Source organism: Schistosoma haematobium, chromosome 3 (genome assembly GCF_000699445.3).
Source record: "Schistosoma haematobium chromosome 3, whole genome shotgun sequence".
NCBI lineage: Eukaryota > Metazoa > Platyhelminthes > Trematoda > Strigeidida > Schistosomatidae > Schistosoma > Schistosoma haematobium.
Window position 1 is genome coordinate 38,192,766 of NC_067198.1, and position 10,981 is coordinate 38,203,746.

The 10,981-nt window shown below is 40.3% G+C and overlaps 1 protein-coding gene across 1 annotated transcript in view; it reads right to left on the bottom strand.

The window, feature by feature from the left end:
- MS3_00010665 (uncharacterized protein) overlaps nt 1–8,551 on the bottom strand; it is a 50,482-nt gene extending 41,931 nt beyond the window's left edge. Inside the window, exons 1-5 of the mRNA XM_051219060.1 lie at nt 8,497–8,551; nt 8,326–8,460; nt 7,951–8,294; nt 2,604–2,704; nt 2,375–2,557 (exon numbers count right to left, since the gene is read on the bottom strand). Coding sequence (XP_051069825.1) covers nt 2,375–2,557; nt 2,604–2,704; nt 7,951–8,294; nt 8,326–8,460; nt 8,497–8,534 — 801 coding nt within the window. The 5' untranslated portion in view covers nt 8,535–8,551. The remainder of the gene's footprint in view (nt 1–2,374; nt 2,558–2,603; nt 2,705–7,950; nt 8,295–8,325; nt 8,461–8,496) is intronic.
- Between the last annotated feature and the right edge of the window lie 2,430 nt (nt 8,552–10,981).

Here is a 10,981-nt window from a genome sequence, read left to right on the forward strand (position 1 = left end):
CTATTTGAGTCCATCGTTGGTTTGGTGTAGGGGGTCAATATATTAGACGATGTCTCTCCTTATGCTTGAAATTTGTGTTTGCTAAAAATAAACGATTGTCTGAGCACAGTTGCAGCAGACGATCATCATTATCTGTTCGTTGTGCCGGAATACTAAAATACCCACCTAAATGCCTTTCTGTTTGGTTTAAACTACCTATCTGGGCATCAAAGTCACCTGCTATGAGTACTATGTCTGAACGTTTAGCTTTCTGAAGAAGTTCAGATAGCTTTCTGTAAAATTCATCTTTCACTTCATCTGGGCTGCAGTCAGTGGGAGCGTAGGCAGAAACGACAAAAAGACAACGACGTAAGTCCTTCTCCTTCCGAGTTCTTACGGAGCCGTTTAGCCGAACAGCACATAAACAACTGTCAACGGGGATCCACTCTAACAGTGCTTGTTCCACCCTCATGCTTAGTGCTATCCCTACACCTGCCAGTCCACGAGAGCTGGCCGTCGGGTCACCAAATACACGGAGGGTGTATCTCGTCGGCTCTCTGTTCTGCCGAGGTGAGGTCAAATGAATGACCACATTGAGATCCTGTATGCGTGTTTCAGAGACACAGCATACATCAATGGTACGAGATTCTAGGGTTCTAGCCAAGGAAGCCTGTTGACCGATTTGACATAGGGTACGTACGTTGAAAGCTCCAATGTGTAGATTGGAGCGAGGTTTCAGTAGACCTGAGACAGTGTTTTGAGCACTAGAATCGTTGGCTATGGTGACACTTGAGGGGGAAGCCGAAAAAGGAAGCTTAGAGGTGAAAGTCGATGTAGGGGGAATAATAGGAAGTGAAGACGGAGGTTGATTATGAATACAATGGTCTTGAATGCTGTTAGAGGTATGAGGGCGGTTATCACTTCCCGGTTGCCCACACCGTGGAAGGGTTCTTCTGGAGGTGCCTGAAAAGGAAATTGGATTAGAGGCGGTCTCAGTGACCTGAGAGCGTGACCGTAGTGCTCAAGGAACAACTGCTTGAGGTCGGTCACACACGACCTTTTTATGGGCAATTTTTGTGTTAGCTCCGTACCCGTTGAGACCTTATCGCCGGAGACGGATATCCGTAGGATAAGGTGAGGTGTGCACTTTTAGGGTCGACCTTTTCTAACCCCAACCCTTTCTTGTGGGAAGGCAGCATCGCTGTCATGCTGGTTGTCTGGATGAAACAACTTACTGTTGTCACACATCTGTACAGTCAGCAGTACGACTTAGCCTTCGGACCTTGGGTTTGTTGCTTTTAGTCTTACCGCTCTTCAACCGACTTGTCTGACATGGTAGGACCTTGAGGAACGGTTGTTCCAGCCAGTATAGCTCGGTTGCTTCATCACGATAGACAAGCCCGACCACCACGTCAAGGTAGCAACAACGGTCGGGTTACAAACGAATGACTAATGGATGAAACATACTATGTGAGTATAATATAGTAGCAACGTGCATCATGTAGATACTAATGTCTTACAACTTGTAATTGTTATTCATAATTGGTACAGGGAAATATAAGTTAAATCAGACAACTGAGAAAGATGATCAACAATTATTATTATGAATTGTAAGAGTTTTATTTTCTCCGTGAATAAATGATAATTAAAATTTTAGAAAATCGCTATGCTTTGTCGTGTCATTTATTCATTTAATTTATTAGCAATGTATTAAAATCTGACGAAAATTGAGTGGTTCGAACAACTCGACTCGGAAGTATTTACTTGAAAAAATGGCTTGCTAATCTAAAAATAGTTTGCAAACTGTTAATTACACGTTAACATTCCCGTGATTAACGTTTTATGTCACCCAAAATTACTCTAAACATGGTTAAAATGCAGTGGTTTTCTAGACTGTTGAGACACTTCAACAACAATAGTATTATGTTTTGGAGTGTTTTATAATGGGAAAGTTAAAATTCTTATCAAGCGGTGATAAAATACACAACTGTGAGAAGTGTAGACAGCCTTTGTGTTTTATTCATGATTTACCGTGGGTTCCACAATCAGTGCTCTGCTTAAGGTGAAATGACATAGAAATTAGCTAAGCTAACTTATAGTTCAATAAAACTTATCTTAAAACTATGATAATGATAAATTACTTGGACCCACTGAACGGACTAGAAAGATTTAAACCGAAGAAACTATACTGATACTTATAACTACATGTCATCCCACTTGCTTATAAATAACCAAAATAGATGCGGACCATCAGGCTATTTTTTGATAGTGTTCGAAATCAAATATATTTTGGAGTTTAAACTCGCGAACGGCCAGTATGGGCTGTCTAAACAGTTGTAAGGCATCTATACTACATATTCAAGTGATACTATATCAGTAAGAAATCACAACTTACACGACTATACACTGAAGCCAAGTGTTTGAATGTTGCATCATCAGGAGATGCAGAATAATAGGCAGTCATATTTGCACTACCGTCAAATGGATATGATGCAACCAGTGCTCCAGCATGTAAATTACCTGATAAAACAAATGAATGCTCCTGTGACCATTGCATTATTAATTTGGTTTCTGGTTCCTAAAATTGAAAATAATAGTTTCAAACAAGTCAATACTGTTCATACTTGTACTAAGTTTTCGTCAGTTTCGCCAAACTGGTCCGGGAAATTACGATTCAGATCCACATTATGGAGATTGTTTCGTCCAATAAGGCCACTTGTGTCACCTGTAGATGGATGAAATCATTAGAATTTATCAAGTACTAAACAGAAAATTGAACTATTTGAAAATTTATTATGTAGAACTGTTTAACTTTCAGAAGTGTGCAACAGAATAATTTGAAATTTAATTGAAGTATAATGAAATACAGTAGGAGTCAACTTGCCATACATATTCTATTGCTTAAAATTAACTATTTTATTTAGGTTTCTAAATTCCCAAACTGAAGCTTTTTGAAGTGCGCTGAATCAACCACAAATTCCAGAGCAGAGAAACTCAGCATAGTTGATAATATACTCGTAAAGGAAGAACCTAGGTAGAAAATAAACTGTCTAGTTGTGAAAGTAGTGCTTCCAACAAGACTGAAACAACTTTCTGATGCTTGTATAGTTCCTCAGGTTATTTGGTGATGGGGAATTTAAGTGAAGGGTTACAGGCAATAAAAGTGAGAATACGGAAAACAGAGTTAGATTTATTCATAACGACAAATCAAGATCGAAAAAGCGACTTCAAGACCATGGTTTATCTATTGAGCTAGGGTCATTATTTTTAACTTCGTTAAGAAACGTTCAACTTTTAAGGAAATCATCTATAAATGTGTGTGAAATAGTTATAGGGAAATACAAAGGTGTACGACATCAAGCTACATGTACTGTGATACATATTAGTAACAGAAAGTGATTAGAAGAGTTTTTTCGTTTAAAGCAAAAAATCCAAAAAGGGATTGACGAGAAACTTATTAGTAATATTAACAGAGGTAATTTCAAAAAGGGCAGTGAATTTTGTACTTGTTGTGATTATACTTGCTTTTGGTACTTATTGCACTAAAAAGCATTCTTGGTCGACTTTAACTAAGAGTTCTTTGGTTAAAGTTTGAAATTTTTTGCTACATTTTGTCCTGAGTACCTATTTTTAGTCCTTGACTAACACTTGTGTTCACATTGTTATCATTTTTTGTTTTTAAACCCTTTAAATCGAATTACAATGGTTGGTAAGACTCACAAATGTGGGCAACCAAATTGTTTGTTCTCCGTTGAGGAGGGAATGCAGTGTGACGACTGTAAAAAGTGGTATCACAAAATGTGTACACGACTAAGTCCGACAGCTTATAAAAGATGCTCGAAGCCTAACTCGCATTGGCTTTGTATGTTCTGCTGTACGGATAAAAAGGTACTAATACAGGAGGCTATGGGCCTAATGGCTTTGGCCTGCAAGAAAAACGATGGCGGAAGCACTGATAACAGGAGCACTGACGATGAAGAATGTGTCAGTGTAGTAAGTGCTGCTACTGGACCCATTAAACACCTGACTGCGGTTGACGGGAACTTGAAATCTCCGTTGACATTAACGAGAAATGAAGTGTCGCTTGATATCGACATCGGCAGTCATACACCTCTAGTCGAAATAGAAGATCCGGATAAAACTGTCACCGTTCCACATAGTCCAGGTGTGGCTGTTCTGAGCGGTGACAAATGGACTTCGGTAAGAAGAAAAAAATAAGAAGAAAAAGGCTGTAGGCAAAACGCAGCTGGTCAGCAAGACATTGGAAGGGATGTTATCAGAAGAAAAATCCTCACCGCGTGAAAAGACAGATCTCTCTGAGAGATCAGTCATTTTTCATAAGATAAGAGAATCTTCAGATACTGAACCAAAGGCAAGGTTTGAACATGATCTCAATCATATTAAGACATCATTAAGTAAACTACTTCCAGATACAGTTTCAGGAGTTAGTATTTGTAAGCTTTATAGAATAGGAAAAAAGGTGGATTCCGAAAGTCCTCAGAAAAACCGCCTCCTAAAGGTTACATTCAACACGGTGGAAGAAAGGAACCTGATTCTAAGTAATTCACGTAAACTGATTGGATCCGGAATATATGTCCGTGAGGACCTCAGCCTAGCTGATCGTATTAAGAGAAGAGCTGCAGAAGCGGAAATAAATGAGCGTCGCCGAAACGGTGAAAGAAACCTCGTTCTTAAGGGTTTTCAGATTGTAAAAGTTCGGAGCAAAACGATCCCCAAGCCACTCTGGGTGGCAAGGGAAAGCTCTCCACATACTTAAAAGTGTGCTACACAAATGCTCGCAGCCTACTAAATAAAATGGCGGAGCTGAAGTCATTGGTGGATAAAGAAAAACCGGACGTTATCGCTGTCTCGGAAACTTGGTTAACGTCAGAAGTATTAGATAGTGAAATCCAATTGACTGGTTTCATAACCAGTGGGGCTGATAGATTAAACCGAAGGGGAGGCGGGGTTATTGTGTACACGAAAAGTGCCCTAACCATGAGATTAGCTGAGACAGTAGCACATGTTTCAGGGACATGTGAACTGGTGAGATGTAAGTTGAAATGCCGAAGGCAAGATGTTGAAGTAGTTGTAGTTTATCGCAGTCCAGAATGTGTAGCAGATGATTTTCTCCTTAGTAAACTTAAGTCCTGGTGTAACAACGGTAAAAGCCTTGTAGTAGGCGACTTTAATGCACCATATATAAACTGGGTTAACTTAGAAGTAGGGTCATCCATATCGTCGTTCGACTGCAAACTGTTAGAAACCTCGATTGGACTAGCATTATTCCAACACATTAGAGATCCCACAAGATACGACTTAAGAAACTCTTCTCTTTTAGATTTAGTCTTCACACACGGTGATGACGTTGGTCAAACGGCTTTTCTCCCACCACTTGGGAGAAGTGACCATGCAGTCATCTTATTCAAATTCATGGCTGAGATTGCTTGTCAAACAATTGCGCCGGCCCGTCCTAACATATGGAAGGCAGATATGCAGGCAATTAACTCCGCAGCATCGGCTGAGAACTGGGAAACTGACTCAAAGGCATCAGTACAAGAGGCATGGACTCTATTCAGGCAGTTATACAATCGGGTAACTCAACCATACATACCCTGGACTGTCCCAAAGAAAAAGAAGCACGGACATCCCTGGATAGGGTGGGATATTCGACGCTTACTAAGACAAAAGAAGAGATGTTGGGATGTAGCCATCCGCCTTGGCACGATGGAACGCTACAGATCGATAAGAAACGAGTGTATAACTAAAATTCGGGAAGCGCAAAGAAAATATGAAATGCAGCTGGCAGAATCTGCACTCAAGCAGCCCAAGAGGATATTCTCGTACATAAACTACAGAACAAGGATTCATCATTGGATTCCCAACCTAATTAAAGTAGGAAGTGAATCTGAAATGATAGAGGATGATCAGGAAAAAGCTGAGGTTATGGCTGACTACTTTGGGGCAGTTTTCACTCAGGAACCTCCTCTAGAGAAAGAACCAGACCCAATTACAGAGTCAACAAACCAGCTGCTCACCGTGGACTTCGACCAAAACGATGTGCTTAAGGCTCTTAGCACCCTAAACATGGAGAAGTCAACAGGACCAGATGAACTACACCCTAAAATCTTGAGACATATTGCCCAATATATCGCAGCCCCACTGACTGTGATATTCAAAATGTCACTTGACCAAGGTGTGTTACCTATGGACTGGAAGGACGCAATCGTCACTCCCATACATAAAACAGGTCTACGACAAGTTCCATCAAATTACAGACCCGTAAGCCTCACCAGTGTTGTAATTAAAATACTGGAAAGAATAATCAAACGGACCATAACAGCATTTATGGAAACCAATAACTTGCTGAACATGGCACAACATGGTTTTAGAAAGGGTCTATCCTGTACAACGAACCTCCTTATAGCTAGGGAGCTCTGGATTAATGCGCTAGACAACGGAAACTCAGTAGATGTTGTCTACATAGACTTCAGTAAGGCTTTTGACAAGGTGCCAACTAATAGACTGCCATTGAAGTTGGCAAACCTTGGTATTGCCGGACCTCTTTTAAAATGGATTAAGGATTTCCTAGTAGGTCGTAGGCAAAAAGTAAGAATAAATTCCAAGTGCTCCATCTGGAGACCAGTACTTAGTGGAGTACCCCAAGGTTCCGTCTTAGGTCCTTTACTTTTTATAATGTACGTTAATGATCTTACAAGTATAGTACAGTCTCCAATGTTATTATACGCAGACGATGTAAAAATTTGGCGAGTAATAACTGGAGACAAAGACGCATTTACTCTTCAGGAAGACTTAAATAATATGATAAACTGGTCTAAAGAGTGGCTAATGCCTATCAACTCGGAAAAGTGTGTCTACATGCACTTGGGGGATTCAAAGGTTAATACGTACAACATAGGGGATGTGTCATTACCCGTAGTCCGGTCTCATAAGGACCTAGGGGTGACAGTGAGCAATGATCTTAAGACGACGGCCCATTGCCGGGAGGTCGCAGTTAAGGGGTTTCGAACCCTCTGGGCTTTAAAAAGGACATTCACTAAGTTTGATACTACCATGTTCACCACATTATACACATCCTTAGTGAGAACTAAGTTAGAGAACTGTGTTCAGGCTGCAAGCCCCTGTTTAAAAGGTGACTCAGACATACTAGAAAAGGTACAGAGGGCAGCTACGGGTGTAATTCCGGAACTCCGGGGCTTATCATATAAAGAGCGGCTTGAAAAACTGAACCTCTTTACTCTGTCCCATCGCAGACTAAGGGGAGATCTAATATTGATGTACAGAATACTGAGAAATGATTTCGGGCCTAACTTATTCTCTCTCTTTCTTCCCACTAGATCGGGACACCTCAGAGGACATAGCAGGCGAGTAGAAAAGCCAAGAACGAACAAAATACCCGTGGCATACAGGTTTTCACACCGAGTCATCAATACTTGGAACCTGCTGCCTGAAGCACCTTCAATTGACTCTTTCAAGAGAAGACTGGACACTCACAGAAGCATACTAGAAAAGGAATAACATAGGCCGTAGGCCTTCTGTCCTTACTACACAAATCTGAATCTGAATCTGAAATCTATGCTCATTGATTAACTCGATTTGTATCAGAAAACATTACCCCTTAAAACCTGTTTTTTATTACCTTAAAGTAGAAGTTTCCTTAAGATAACTCCTTTAGTGACATGAGGCTGAGCAATAATTAATAGAGTACCTAAAAAGTGAACAATTTATTAAGACTGAAATATGGGTCATAAGCCTGGTAAATGTGCAAATTAGTCACATCTAATCCATATCCCACAAAGGATACATAGTAGGCGTGAGAACTAAAAACCATCACCTGTGTGCATCAAGAAAAGTTAATCATCGGTATTACCGAAGTTTAGAATCATCACCGTCAGTCCTCATCACGACTATAATTTTAAAACACCGCGGTGCGAGAACATACCAACCTACCTTCATTTGAAATTTCAAAACCATCAGGGTTAGCTGAAGGCATAAGATGGATTTGTGTGTAGTTTACCAAAAGTGTGATAAATTCATCAGAACCATAATTTATACACAGAAGGTATGCAAGGCGTAGTATAAGTTCTCTCCCAATCGCTTCGTTTCCATGCATATTACCCACGATCTTTACTTCTGGTACCCCAGGTACATGGTAATTCGGCACTTTTCCGAAGGATAATACCCACAATTCTCTACCAGCAACAGATTTGCCAATGGTATATAATGTGGTTATCATGGGACATTTTCTACTGACTTCCTGCATCTTTCCAAAAAGCGAATCATAGTGATTGTAACTACAAACAAATCAGATTACATGTAACTCACCTATTTCCAAGAGGAGCTTCGAGAAGATCCCAATATCTATGTTCTGTGGATACAGTAAACGGTTCAATCAGGCTTAAAATTTTATTAGAAATATTAGCAGTGTAATAGGATTCCGTAAAAGTGGCCCATGTCACACTTACTGATTACAAAAACGTCAACGAATGAACTTACATTAAAAAGTTGACGGCATAAATTAACGTAGCACCCATTGACCTTGACAAGGCGTACAGCCAAATGAGCCGGTGGTGTTAGCCAAAATTCAATGTCTTTTCATGTTTGAACCACAACAGCCGGCAGGGACGTTCAAGACTTGACAAATCGCCGCAAGTAGGAGGTAAGGTTACCGTTCAGATTGCTGTTTCGTATCTCTAATTTTGATACATCATTCCTATGGTTCTTTTTGGAACTTAAGCCAGATAAGAGGTCCAAACCAAATGTATTAGTGTTTGAGATGCAATACGTCACCATGAGGTCGCCCCTCAGCCTAAAAGTTTAACCTCTGGTTAATGAAAGCATCACTCGTAAGGCTTAGATTTTAGTGGACGAAATGATTTTTTACCAGCTTTGGGACACACTCCAGAGTATCCTTGTCCTCTTAGAATGGAGGAGACAATATTATCACACTTCAAATGGGGTCAAATAAAATCATTCAGCATTGAATGTGGAGTCCTACCGTCAGGATTTCTGGAGTATTTTTTAAAAGTTACCGCTGTAAGGTATTTTTGTTGTAGTTAGCATAGGTCTTCAGACCATAGGATATTAAGATTTCTTGATCTTTTTAACTTGTAAATTGTCCGTAAAGGACTTAACCAAGTTTCATGTGTAGTTTAGGGCGTGTGTTGAATGGACTGTTTTGCAACTTGAAGTTTTGAAAGTAAGTTCAGCGTTATAGCCCAAACCTTGGAGTTACCTCAGGCCCTCATTAAGTGCCAGGCTGAAGTCCTTCCTGTAAACTTCTCTTCAAAGCTTAATACAATCACAGAAAAGAAATGTCTCAGGAGTTATCAGCTGAGGAGAGTCATTGACTTAAATTGGTCGGAAGAGGCAGCAGAACTGAATATTATGTGGCCCCATAACGACTCTATAATTTGTGAAAATCAATGATTTACATTGACCTAACAGAGGCTAATAGCATGTCACTTTGAGCTTATCGACAGGATGGTCAACTGTATCTAAAGCTCATAAGACGTCGAGACATAATATGTCCACCTTCCCTGTATGATCAAGGATAGTGACACATATATTATACGATCTGCAGCTACATTATCTAGGGGATGATCCTTCCTGAAATTGTGCTGTTGGAGTGAAAGTCACTGAATACTAAATAGCTTCTAATCTGCCTAAGACTAGAGAGTCACTGACTTGCGCTGCAACAGACCAGTACTTAGGTTCACTTACGAGAGTCCAACCACTGAGATTCAAGATTATAGGAATAGGTGGGCGGAACACTTTGAGTAGACCAGCCCCACTGAACCCACCAGACATCACGGCAACACACTCAGGCCTCCTCATAGATGTTACTCCATCAACGATAAAATATGTTAGCGTTATCATCGTTATGTCAACTGGGCCTGTTAATATGTCACGTGACTGAATTGCCAATAGAATACAGATTTGTATGACCGTGGCACTGTACCAAAGTCACGATCTTCAATACCAGCGCCAATGCAGTTCTACTGTATGGAGCTGAAACTTCATCACCAAAAAGGTACAAGTATTTATAAGCAATTGTCTACGCAAGATACTAATGTCCGTTGATTGTAAACCATCAGCAACATTCTGTTACGGAAGAGAGCAAACCAGATTCCAACTGAAGAGGAGATTATGAAAAGACGTTCGAAGTGGATAGGACATACATTACGAAACTAATCAAACCGCATCAAGAGGCAAGGGCTAACTTGGAATCCTGAAGAGAAGTGGAAAAGAGGAAGGTGGGAGAACACATTACGTCGGGAAATAAAATCAGATATGAAAAGGATGAATAACAACTAGAAAGAACCTGAAAGGATTGTCCAGGACAGATTTGAGTGGGAGTGCTGGTGGGCGGTCCGTTTGGTCCTTACCAGAGAGTTTCGTTGGTGTGGGTTAAAGGCTACGGTCGGAACCTTTGAAAGCACTGTTTTCTCACAAAGTCTACAATTTTACTGTCGTCGTTGTTTAGACAATTAGGACGTATCATCTGAGAAACTCTGGTTTTAACTTATCGAAGTGGGACCGGATAATAGAATTAGCTTTATATATTGGAGACAGATCTGTCGACTGGCTTAATTTGCTACTAGTATCTGCTTTTTTATGAGTGCCGTCGTACACAGTTTCTTGCGTTGTATGAACTTCCTATGCATGTTTTCTTTTCTGGTTCGTTTGGATTTCATCCAGAACAATATTTTGAGTTTTATCATTCCGCAGGTACAAGCCCTTATGATATTAGGTAGCCTGTAAATTTCAGATCTGACACAGAAGCCACATCACTGTCTATACTGACTCGTCCTACATGATGGTCAGTAGTGAGATTTTTATGAGCCCATGAAGAAAGCATTCAGGGTGAGGATAGAATAATATTTTGAATATGCAAGACATCAGGTGTCAGAGAGTGACCACGTCTGCTTGACAAAAACGTGATGTTTCGATTTACTGTTCCCATATCCATCTTTTCTAA